Raw genomic sequence first — 13,354 nt, 5'->3', positions numbered from 1 at the left:
TTCAAAAGTTTACTTAAGGATGCTAATGCAAATCCTTACTTCTCATGCTGTTCTGATCCAAACTTGAACAGTATGACTTTCAGCAGATTCCCCCCACCCCACCCATGGATGTAAAACACAATAAGCTAACTTCCAATAGTCTTATCAGGTAGTGGTACTGTGGCTTCTCTGGGAGCTTCATTCTTAAATATTCTTTAGATCACTTTAAAAATATCACAAAAGCATGGAGTCAAGAGAAAGAAAATAATCAACTGAGGAGTGAAAGAGCAAGAGTGGACTGGAACATGGCTTAAACTTGTCCAGAGAGCAAGATGATTGGCTGAACACAATGAGGACAAGTTGTTCAAAAGGGAAAAGGATTTAAAAAACCATCAAAAGAAAAATGAGACTCAAAAATAATTACACAGAATACAAGGAATAAAGCAGAGGAATGAGACATAAAACAGGACGTTTTAAAGAAAATGATTTTACCAATTTTGTTCACTTAAGCAGGATAAGTAGCTGACAATGAAATGCAATTTCAGCACTGTAAAAGAGTCAGCTATGATAAAGAAACATCGTGAATGTCAAAATATGCCAAGCATGCAGCAGCAAAGGTGAAGCATTGCATGCCTAAGGGATTACTTTACAGAACTAAATTTCTCAAGGACCTTGAGCCCTAATACCCCATGAGGTAAGAGATCTAGAACAGCACAGAATTATTTTCCAGATTTTTCATACCTAACAAAAACACGCTGATTGACAAAAGGATTCAACACAGCAACTTTACGGCTTAAATTAATAAATGTCATTTACTACTCAGTTAAACATTTTATTCATTCAACAGGTAAGCTGTTATTGAAAAGTTAGGATTTGTGCTTAGAGATAGTACTCAGGAATATTTTACTCTTTTATCCACTATTGATGCAAGTCTTCAGGACTGCATTTGAAACCCAAAATGTGCTTACAGCTTTTAGCAGCAGTATTAGGCAGTGGATAGCACTGGAATACAAGTTTTGAACAGAGAAAAATCTCTTCATCTTAAGATTTAAAATAAAGAGTAAAGCACTCAAATCAGGATCATATGACCTAATTAAATCCAAGTACCTTTTCTTTCTTTCTTTTTAAATCCTTTTATTGATTTTAAACAAACATAAATGAAACATGAATACAGACAGTTTGAAAGTACATAATTAATAGGTTGTATACATTCATGATGATAATCCATATATAATAACCTCCCAAACTCATAGTAATTGTGAAAAAAGGGAGTAAATAAGAGAGAAAAAAAATCCCCCAAAAAAAGAAAAAACCTAACCAACATAGTTATGTCAAATATACACAGTAGCGTCAACAACTCCGCACCTCCATCCAAATAATTAAGGATAATAGAAGCAGGGTTTAGGAAAAGTCAGTTTAACTGATATGAAAATGTTAGATAAATGGTCTCCAAGTTTCTTCAAATTTAACTGAAGAATCAAAGACAATACTTCTAATTTTTTCTAAACTCAAACAAGAGATAATTTGAGAAAACCACTGAAATATAGTTGGGAGAATTAATTTCTTTCCAATTAAATAGGATAGATCTTCTAGTCATTAATGTAACAAATGCAATCATCCGTCGAGCTGAGGGGGATAAACAAATATTATCCACCATTGGTAAACCGAAATTTGCAGTAATAGGATGCGGTTCCAATTTGATATTCAGTACTGTTGAAATAGTACCAAAAATATCTTTCCAATAATTTTGCAAACAAGGGCAAGACCAAATCATGTGGGTCAATGAAGCTACTTCAGAATGACATCTGTCGCAGGTTGGATTAACATGAGAGTAAAATCGAGCAAGTTTATCCTTGGACGTGTGAGCCCTATGTACAACTTTAAATTGTATTAGGGCATGTTTAGCACAAATAGAAGAGGCATTGACTAATTGTAAAATTTTCTCCCACTGCTCAGTGGGTATAAGACAATGAAGTTCTTTTTCCCATTCCTTCTTAATTTTTTCTGATACTTCTGGCTGTATTTTCATGATCATATTATAAATGGTGGCTACTAAACCCCTCTGGTCAGGATTCAGAGCTAAAAAAATTTCCATAATGTCCATTGGACATAATTTCGGAAAAGACTAATATATTATTCAAGAAATTTCTAACTTGCAAATATCTAAAAAAAATGAGTTTTAGGTATATTTATTAGATAGCTGTTCAAAGGACATAAAACTATTATCTAAAAATAGATCACGAAAACATGTTATACCTTTTGTTTTCCATAATACAAAGGCTTGATCCATAAAAGAGGGTCGAAAGAAAAAGTTAGATATAATAGGACTTGATAAGATAAACTTATTCAAGCCAAAAAATTTACGAAATTGAAACCATATTCGCAATGTATGTTTAACTATGGGATTAGTTATTTGTTTATTCAATTTAGATAAAGAAAAAGGAAGTGAAGATCCTAAAATTGAAAACAATGAAAAGTCTTGTACAGATTTACATTCCAAATTTACCCATTGTGGGCAAGATGCTATAATCGTTTCGTGTCCAAAATATCAAATATCGAATATTGACTGCCGAATAGCAAAATCTCAAGTTTGGCAAAGCCAAACCACCCTCCTTCTTAGGCTTCTGTAAATATTTTTTGCTTAGTCTAGGATTTTTATTCTGCCACAGATACGAAGATATTTTAGAGTCAATAATATCAAAAAAAGATTTAGGAATAAAAATTGGTAGTGTTTGGAATAAATATAAAATTTTGGGTAACACTATCATCTTAATAGCATTAATTCGACCAACCAATGACAAAGGTAATGGGGACCACCTGGTAACAAGTTGCTTAATTTGGTCAATTAAAGGTAAAAAATTAACTTTAAATAAATCCTTATGTTTCTTGGTAATTTTAATACCCAAATAAGTAAAATGATCTGTGACAACTTTAAATGGTAAGTGTTTATAAACTGGAACTTGCATATTTAATGGAAATAATTCACTCTTATTAAAATTCAGTTTGTAACCAGAAAAGCTACTAAACTGAGCAAGCAAGCACAAAATAGCAGAAATAGATCTCTCAGGGTCAGATATGTATAGTAACAAATCATCAGCATATAATGATAACTTATAAGTCCCTTCCCCATGGGTAATATCCAAAATATTAGGTGATTCACGAATGGCGATAGCTAAAGGTACCAAAACAATGTCAAATAATAAAGGACTTAAAAGGACAGCCTTGCCTTGTACCTCGGAATAACTGAAAAAAAGATCTTTGATTATTGGTGAAAACCGAAGCCAAAGGTTTATATTAACTCAATCCATGATATAAATTTTGAACTAAAATTAAAATGCTGCAACGTATTAAATAAATATGGCCATTCAACTCTATTAAACGCTTTTTCAGCATCTAAAGAAATGACACATTCTGGTATTTTGGATGAAGGAGTATAAATAATATTAATCAATTTTCTGATGTTAAAAGATGAATAACGATTTTTAATAAATCCAGTCTGATCTTCAGAGATAATTCAAGGTAATATATTTTCTAATCTAGTGGCCAAAATTTTACTAAAAATCTTAAAGTCCGTATTCAGTAAAGATATAGGCCGATAGGATGCACATTCAGTGGGGTCTTAATCTTTTTTAAGAATTAGAGAAATAGAGGCATCATAAAAAGATTGTGGCAATTTACCTACAGTTAACACATCTTTAAAAATTTTATAAAGCCAAGGAGAAAGTATAGAGGAAAAGGATTTAAAAAATTCTGCAGTATAACCATCCGAACCAGGGGCTTTACCTGAATTCATTGAAAAAATAGCCTCTTTTATTTCGGTTTCCGTAATAGGTGCATCTAGAAGCACACTATCTTCTGTAGTTAATTTTGGGATATTTAATTTTCTTAAAAATTCATCCATTATAGAAGAATCCTCAACAAATTCTGATTGATATAAAGAATTATAAAAATCTTGAAAGGCTTTATTTATCTCTTTATGATCAATCGTCAAAGTGCCATCTCGTTTACAAATCTTAGTAATTTGTCGTTTAACCGAAGCAGTTTTCAATTGATTAGCCAATAATTTGCCAGATTTATCTCCATGTACATAAAACTGGGTTCTAGATTTAATTAACTGATTTTCAATCGAAGAGGATAATAACAGACTATGCTCCATTTGACCTTTCGAGTCTGTCGTTCATAAGTTTTGCCATTGCTTCCAAAGTTAACAGTTCTTTCGTCTGTTTCGATTCCTTAGGCTCTCGTGGTTTAGACATTTTAATGAGTTGAAAATGATTCAAACAGTTGAAAAAGATTTCATAAGTATGAACCCCTTTATAAACAGGTCAATTAGGGGGTGTTTGTAGGTAGAAAAAAGTAAAAGGATTGGAGCGAAGCCCAAAACAGTCTCACTCCATAAGCACCATCTTGAGACCTCTCCCAAGTACCTTTTAAATGCTATTTAACTTGTATCGTGTAGGAAACAACAAATTGCACAAAGCAAGCTTCTGCAACACCAGTGGGACACTGAATAGATGTGCACTCAAACACCGCGACATATTTTGAACTCAGTAGACAAGAGACTGCAGATGATAGAATGTGGAGCAACCACAACTCACTGGAGAACTCAGTGGTAAGCAGCATCTGCAGAAGAAGGGTCTTGAACCAAAATGTTGACTGTCCATTTCCTGCCACAGACGCCAACTGTCCCAGAGTTCCTCCAATGCTTTGTGTTGCTCTAAACTCTAGCATCTGTCATTACTTGTGTCTCCAGTTCATTCACATGCACCACTCACTTAACAGGAACTCAACATTCCAATCAATTATGACAGGCAGCAACTCTGCCATAAACATGGCTGCAAAAGGAGGAGGGTTGAGCATTGGGCAAGCAACCTCATCCCATAAAAATCCATTGCTGCACAGGAACACCAACAGAAGTTTCAAAGAACTCATCCTTGGAAGAGAAGGATCTTTGATTGACTACATTTTGTGAAAATGAAAGACTAGCCCAGGAAAGAGGACTCTGGCGAGCTGCTATTGGTAGGGGTAATGAGCTTATGACAAGCTGCAGAAAACATGTGTTAAGCAAATCTACCAAGTTTGTTAGAAGAGAAAATACAAAACCCTCATTCACTTGTGGGTGAACTCTAGCCCAGGGCCAGACAAGCTAGCAGAGAATTACACAGGAAGACCCCAAGTACTTCCTTCAGGTTAAGATGGTGGGATATTCAGATGCAGGGGCCAACCAACATTGTTTTGGCCTTTATTTAGAACATTTTTTTTTACCATCTCAAGACAATGCTGAACATTAAGAACTTCAAGTATGGTATGGCAGTTCTACCCCATCAGTGAGCTGCTCAATGACGGGAGGAACTGGACTTGGTATGAACCGTGTAATTGCCTGCTACAGAAAAGCATTGGAGTCAGTGTGCAGTCTTAACAGTTGAGTGATCACAAGATCCTGTTGGAAATCGGTACTGTAAAATGTTGCAAGTCCATTTCCCTCATTTATTGGCAAGACGGTGGGGGATCTGCATGGCCTCAGTGAAAGCAGGGACTAGGCCTCAAGCCATGGGCTTGCCTGTTGCAGCAGTCCAGGACAGGAGACATGGAGGTGGTATAACGTGGTGTCCATGCTAGGTTGGAGGCTGGACACTCCCACGAGTGCTGCCATCCAGTATTTGCTCAATGGAAGAAAGTTGGATTGTATGTGTGCATACTTTCCCTCTGCTGACTGCTGAGAGCTGTTCGTTCATGCTGATAACACCCATGCACCATTAATTTACAGGAAATGTCTCTCAGGGACGGGCTATATACTGTATGTTTACTGCTATCTTATGTGCCTTGTGATGTCTGTGACTATCAGTGCTGTGTTTTGTACCTTGGTCCCAGAGGAACACGGTTTCGTTTGGCTATATTCATGGGTATTTTTGTGTGGTTGTATGATAATTGAACTTGATCTTCAAGTCCCTCAGACAACACCATACAAAAGCAGTGTTCAGCAATGCAATCGACCCACCCCCAAACTCATCAAGCACCACCTACACAACTTTTGACTCGCCACTCACACAGCTGCAGATCATTATCTTGGCTGCTACTCTTTTTGAATGTATCAACAGTGTCCTCACCATTTCAGAGTAGAAAGTCTGCTTTAACTGATAAAATTCAGGCCTATTAAACCCACTAAAAAGGATAGCAGGACCATCTTCCCATATTTTACAAAGATGTCAGCCTAAAATAAATTTTCTTTACGCTCTCCCATTTAAAGAGACTACAATATTACCTGGAAAGATCAAGCTTTGTTACAACAATTAAAGTTTTGAAATACACTTCCTACTGCAAATCTCAACCTTAAGAATGAAAAATACAGCCCTGCAGTCAATTGTTTCCTCTTTTCTAAAGCTGCCCATCTCCATACATCTCAATCAAACCGCTGTTCGAGTATCCTTTGTTCAAAAAAGGGCACGCCAAGCCTGCCTTTCCTCAATCATAATTCTCCAGCCTGACAACATCCTTAACTTCCTGCTGCACTCTTTCCAGCACTGTCATATTCTTCCAGTAATCTGATAACCATAACTATTCACAAGACTCCAGGCAAAACCTAGCGGCTGTGAAGAGTGGTGGTGTAACTGGTGCTGCTGCATCACATCTCCAGTAGTCTCAGGTGCCATATGTGAAATCTGAATCTTCTCCCTATAACCATGCGGATTCTGCACATGCCCAAGTCAAACTGGTAGATTAATCATCTATTGTAAATATCCCTTGGAATGTTGTGGCAAAATAATCAAAAAGGAATCGATGGACACAAGAGCAAGAATTGGACCCATAGGTTTGTTCAACTGGGAGGCAACAAATACCCAGTGCACTAAATGGCCTTACTGTGCAAAATTATATTTAAGCTTTAACACAACTTCCCTGCTTTTGAGTTGTTATTCAGCCAATAAAAAGCAAACAATCCACACACCTTCCTACCTTATTCGCTAACTGTGGTAAATTAACATCTCTTTTGACCTGCCAGTCATCTTTGCCATAGGTGACCATACAAAGTTTTCTCAGTACCTCAATCATGCTACTGCCTCATTGTCCTTTTATTCCCAGTTAGTCAGAAAATCATCTGAAAAGAACAATTCTCTACTGGTATTATCTGTGAGGTTCTGACAGGATACATCTTTAACCCAACGTTATTTCTCATCTACATGTATTCAGGCATTAATGACTGCTACTGCACCATATTTTGTCCAATTTATCCAACATTCAGCAAAAAATATGCAAAGAGGGAAGGTGAAGAGTAAGCAATGGAAAGGTGGAAGCATCGTTCACAAAAGGACAATAAGCGACATTGGGGAGCAGGAGGGATAGAATAGAAAGTTGGGGAGAAAGGGTAGAAACTGTAAATTTGCAGGAGAAACAATGACTCCTTGCCTTGGCCACTAACACCAAGCCTAATAGCTCTCAACCTGTGTCATATTTCACATTAAGATATGTTCCAACCACATATCATGCTATCATTTAGACCAACCAATTCAACCTCTAATACCATCTCCTGCCTCACTGACTGCCTAAACCACAACTCTAGCAATATTTAACTATGGACTCCACTAAGCCAAATGCTACCCAAGCCAGCTCCATCTTCCTTAATCTAGAACTCATCAGCTACAGTAGCATCACAGATAGCCGACGTTATTACAGCTCAGCTTGGAATTCAATTCCGACATGATCTGTACAGAGTTCAGAGGAATGTGCAAGTTTTCTCCAGGTGCTCAGGTTTCCTTCCACAGTCCAAAGGAATACCAGCTAGTAGGTTAATTTGTCATTGTAAACTGTGATTAGACTAGGGTTAAACTGGGGGTGGCTGGGTGGCGCAGCTCAAAGGGCCAGAAGGGCCTATTCCACGCTGTATCTCAATAAAATACTGTCTGTATCCTCTATCATACTGAGACCATTCATCCATAATCTCTGCACTCACTAATCTAAACTAATTTCTCAGTTGCACAGCAACCCAATTTCATTTTCTCATTGTTTTAGATATTCTACATGGTCTTTTACCCCACTCCCATCTCTACAATCTCTCAAGAACTTTGCACAATTCCAAGATTGGATTTAACACAGCTAAGTTCCAGCTATTCTTATAGGCAATGCAGCCATTCTGTAAAACATAACTTTTAGTTACTTTGAACTACATCTTATAGTTGTTATAATCATGCACAGACTATATTTTTGGTTATTGTTTGTCCCTTCTCACCCTTCCTCCCAAGCCCCTTCACCCTCAGTGAGGGGCCTTTTAAATTCAGTTAGATTTGTAAATAAAAATAGAATTGCAAGTCTTCTGATCCGAAACATTCTTTAATAACACTGAAACTGGCTGATAATAGAAATAGGACCTTTGAGCCTGCTCTGTCACTTAGTGAGATAATTTATTTGCCTTCTGCATTAGCACACTTGCTTTACGTGAATAGCCTACAAGGATGGACAGATCCCTTTGAATATCAATGTTTCCCAATCTCTTACTATTTAAAAATACTGTCATTATATTTTAATTATCAAGGTAGCTTCAATTTTCTCTGCATTATACCATACCAGCAATTACTTTGCCCTCTTAATCAGTTTATCTAAATCTTGAAGTTCTTTGCATCCTTCTTGCAACTTACAATCTTAACCTGTTTCAAACTGTCAACTACCTAAAAAATATTACATGTTGTGTTCCCAGCCATCTAGATGCCCCATTTTCACATCTTTCATGGTAGGTTTTATCATTTTCTGATGTTTGGCTAATCAATCTAGAATCCTGCTTTTATACCACCCCCCCCCCCCCCAATCCATTAAAAAACAGGTTGGTTACATTCGTCATCCTCTGATACAGAGCAACAGATCCATCTGTAAGATTTCTGAAGATGACAACCAAAACACCCACTATTTCCACACCTGCTCTTTGAATACTCTGGGATATTGACTATCAGACCCTAGGATTGTACCCTTTGTGTTACTGATTTATCTAGCAGGTTTTTTTGCAACTAGCCATAATTTCCACTATTTCCAATTTTTCCTGCAGACTCTTTATTCTCGTTTATGATTTGAGAAAACTATTTGGGTTCTCTTTCATGAAGAACTTAATTAATTGTTTTGCCCTTTGTTTTGTTGTGAACAGCTGGACCAGCAATGAATAAATGAACAAAGTATTTGGGCAAAATAACAAAAAAACGGCAATTATGAATTGTAATAGGAAGAGTCAATCTTCTCAGAAGCAACCAAACAATCGATTCCTACACCTTACTGAATTGAGGATTAGCTATTCAATTGGATGGCCTATTCCTACCCGTTGTTCTTTATCTCCCTACGCGAGACATAACAGTGTTGGGCACCATTTTAGTGACGATTTCAAGCCTACCCAGCAACCCTAGCATGATGGGGGGGGGGGGGGGGGGAGTGAAGATTATAAAAAAGCACTTTTTAATAAGCCGAAAATCATATTCTTGTATCCCGAAACCTTAATCTTAGAGTGAACAGGAAAACCAGCCATTCTATGCCTTTTCCAGATACGACCAAGGAACACCGATGCGAAAAATATAACTTGAAAAGGAAAAAATTAACGTCTATAAAGCCTAATTCCGGCGCCATATCGATGGATGCGAAAAACTTTACTGCTCCGCTTCTTCATCTTCACTCCAGGGTTCTGCAGAAACCTTAATAGAGCCGGCATGGCCTCGGAAACGTGGCCGGGCCATGTGAATAAACAAGAGCAGGGCAGCGGCGCCTATCCGTGAGGCTGCATCCATTATCTAAGCAAGCCGGCAAGACGCCGTTCGGAAGCAGGTCTAACTGTACGCGAAAACAAAAGCTACCTGAAGCGAGACATGGGCAGAAAAGCCCGCAGGCCGGTGACTCTGGGTCGCAAGGTCCTGGACTCGAGCCTTCGCAGGCCTTGCCTTGGGCCTCGCCGCCGCTCCCGATAAGCAGCGAGCGGTCTGTCCGCTAGCGGCAGAGACGGAACCGCCGCAGCCGCCCCTTCCGCTCAGTCCGTCCGCGCGCTGCCCAGCCGAGACTGGCGCTCCTCGACAACCACCCACATCAACACCCCCCCCTCCTCAAAAAAAACTCCTGCTGGACAAGGCCGGGCCGCCGTCGGCTCGGCTCGGCGTGACCCGAAGCCCAGCGCTTTCATTCAAACAGGCAGCAGCCAGCCGCCGGCGCCGTGCACCGCGGATTAACCTACCCGTCCGAGGTGACGCGCTTCTTACTGGACGAGTAATCGTCCCCCAGGTCCACGCGGTGCCGCTTCGACATGTCTCTCCGCTCTGGAACGGTCCCGGCGCCTTCCGATCCCGTCTCCCCCTCTTGTTCCGGGTTCCCACTCGCGTGCCTGCGCCTGGTAAGTCACTGTCCCGGCAGCGCCTCCTCGGATTATAGCGAGCCTCCCTTCTCCTGCTCCCGGCTCCCGAGAAGGTGCCTTCCTGCCCCGGATGATCACCAGCTCACCCCCCCCGCCCCCTAACTCCGCTCCCGCTACCAGCAACAGGCCCCAAAGCACGCCCGGCTCCCACAAAATGGCGGGTCGCGGACCACAGACGTACCTCGTTCTCGTACGGCCACGCTGTGGGTCACACAATGAGGGAGGGAGCTGTGGGTATTTTTAAAAATGTAAATATATCTTTGAAGGGCATTTACACCTTGTATGTATAGGCTTTTGCCACTTACGCTATACTAATTCATGTGAGTCCTGGGTAATGTTTATTTGTTTACCGTTTCAGAGAGTAAAATTAAATCAATTTCATCCCATCCCATCTGCAGTTTTTTTTCAGATGTTTGAATAATTAACTAGACTGACCTTGGAATGAATTACATAATGAGCAATACCATTTTGTCATCGGACTAGTATTTAGAACACACGGCTACATTTGCTATATGCAAAATGATGGTCACAATCTCGAGTTGAAATATAGTTCATCTTTATTTAACATCCATAATGTTTTTAAAATCTGTGGAAGTGTTTTTTTAATTAATTTTCAGTTTTCACTGCGTGAACAGGAATTGACAAAGCCATGCCAACTTACAAAATGTAAGAAAAAACTTATTAAAATAGAATATACACTGTAGAAGTTGTCATTTATCTGAAAATTTAAAATGTTACTTCCTAAACTTTCAAACTAAAATCTCTCCATAAATATGCAGGCTGGGATGTAACACTTCGTTCACAGAAAATGTCCCTACAATGTACAATATAGTGGAGTGTGAAACTTTTCTGGAGGGTTCAAACACTTTTTTTTAAGTAAAGGATGCTGCACTGTTATTTGGTACAATTTCAAGGAATGGTGTGAAGTGACCTGAAAATTGAAATGAAAATAAGATGTACAATCTATTCCAACTTTAATATAATCTAATCACACTCCATTTAACCCAAACTTTTTCACCAAAGTCCCACACAAATTTTCCCTTCAATTAATTGTAACTGATTCGAATACAGGAGCAGGGAGGTTCTACTGCAGTTATACAAGGCCTTGGTGAGACCACACCTGGAGTATTGCGTACAGTTTTGGTCCCCTAATCTGAGGAAAGACATTCTTGCCATAGAGGGAGTACAAAGAAGGTTCACCAGATTGATTCCTGGGATGTCAGGACTTTCATATGAAGACTGGATCGACTAGGCTTATACTCACTAGAATTTTGGAGATTGAGGGGGGATCTTATTGAAACGTATAAAATTCTAAAGGGATTGGACAGGCTAGATGCAGGAAGATTGTTCCCGATGTTGGGGAAGTCCAGAACGAGGGGTCACAGTTTCAGGATAAAGGGGAAGCCTTTTAGGATCGAGATGAGAAAAAACTTCTTCACACAGAGAGTGGTGAATCTGTGGAATTCTCTGCCACAGGAAACAGTTGAGGCCAGTTCATTGGCTATATTTAAGAGGGAGTTAGATATGGCCCTTGTGGCTAAAGGGATCGGGGGTATGAAGAGAAAGCAGGTACAAGGTTCTGAGTTGGATGATCAGCCATGATCATACTGAATGGCCTGCACCAGGCTCGAAGGGCCGAATGGCCTACACCTGCACCTATTTTCTATGTTTCTCAAATTTAGGAAACACTTTACAAAGGAAAAGAAATATTTCTTCATGTCTCTAATTCTTTTAGCAATGTTGTTAATTCTATAAAAATCTAGAAATTATTAGAGCTATTAAGAGAAGCAAACAGCTAGCAGTTCATAAACTCATATCACCAAGAGGAATAGTAGAAGATTGACAGATTTTAAACAAAATGGTTGGAGTGATTGAAAGGACAAAGAGCAAGGTATATATATGAAAGGATGGAACAGCTTCTTCCCCTCTGCCATCCAATTCTTAAGTGGACATTGAACCCATGAACACTTCCTCACTTTTTAAAATTATTTGTTTTTGCACTTTTTTAATTTAACTATTTAATATACATATATACTTACTGTAATTGATTTACTTTTTTTCTATATTATCATATATTGTACTGCTGCCATTCAGATAACAAATTTCACAATATATGCTGGTGATATTAAACCCGATTCTGAAGAAAGTGATTTAACGACATAAAAGGTGTTTCATGCAACATAATAAAAATCTGGAAGACGTGAAAATGCAGAATTATTGTTTGAAATTATCAAAGATATTCTGTTAATGCTCCATCTGCTAAGTATTATCAGCATATTTAGCTTTTATTTCAGATTTGCACCATCCAATTGTTTTTCCTTTGGCGAACATAAATCTGCTTCCCTACTGAATGCGGAGCAGGCTCAATGGGCCAGATGGCCTACCCCTGCTCCCATTTCTTATGTTCTTAGTCACCACCTTTCTATAACTGGAAACAGCTACAACTGCAGAACCTCAGTGAAACCACACCTGGAGTATTTTGCACAGTTTTGTCCTTCTTACAAAAAAAAATACACGTTTCATAAAGGGAATGTATTAAAGATTTCCCATGTTCTTGGGAGATCTGATTTGCCCAAAGAGGGGATATCCAGCAGTGCTTTATTCTCCAAAGTTTAGAATGATTAAAACTGATCTCTCTGTAATGGTTTTTTGGGTTACATGCAGAGTAGATGCTGCCCTTGGCTGAGAGGTCAGAGATTCCAGTCTCAGTTTAAGGGATACTATCAGACTCATTTAGGTCTGAAATAAAGAAAACCTCGACTCAAAGTGTAGGGAATTTTGGAAATTGTTACCTCAGATTATTTTGGAGGCTTAATCATTGAGTCTGTTGGAAACCAAGAGCAATAGATTTCTAGATATTGAGGGAATAAAGAAATATGAGGGTAGTGAAGGATTTGGAGCTGAGGTTGAAGGTCAGCAATGATGTTGAATAATATCACAGCAGCTTCAAAGGGCCAGTTCTTGTTCCTAATTATAATCTTATTACATGTACAAAGAAAACTTTTAATG

At 38.7% G+C, this 13,354-nt stretch overlaps 1 protein-coding gene across 2 annotated transcripts in view; it reads right to left on the bottom strand.

The window, feature by feature from the left end:
- The window catches only part of dhx15 (DEAH (Asp-Glu-Ala-His) box helicase 15), a 120,810-nt gene extending 110,319 nt beyond the window's left edge, over positions 1 to 10,491 (bottom strand). Inside the window, exon 1 of one of the 2 annotated variants that reach the window (XM_073064902.1) lies at positions 10,169 to 10,491. In XM_073064902.1, the coding sequence (XP_072921003.1) occupies positions 10,169 to 10,239 (71 nt within the window). In that variant the 5' untranslated portion in view covers positions 10,240 to 10,491. Of the gene's footprint in view, positions 1 to 9,797; positions 10,023 to 10,168 lie in introns of those variants that run through there. The other variant, XM_073064903.1, reaches the window with a different exon arrangement.
- Positions 10,492 to 13,354: the final 2,863 nt, after the last annotated feature.

This window comes from Hemitrygon akajei, chromosome 13 (genome assembly GCF_048418815.1).
Source record: "Hemitrygon akajei chromosome 13, sHemAka1.3, whole genome shotgun sequence".
Taxonomy (NCBI): domain Eukaryota; kingdom Metazoa; phylum Chordata; class Chondrichthyes; order Myliobatiformes; family Dasyatidae; genus Hemitrygon; species Hemitrygon akajei.
The sequence above is the reverse complement of the archived record's forward strand: the minus strand, read 5'-3'. Positions and strand labels throughout refer to the sequence as shown.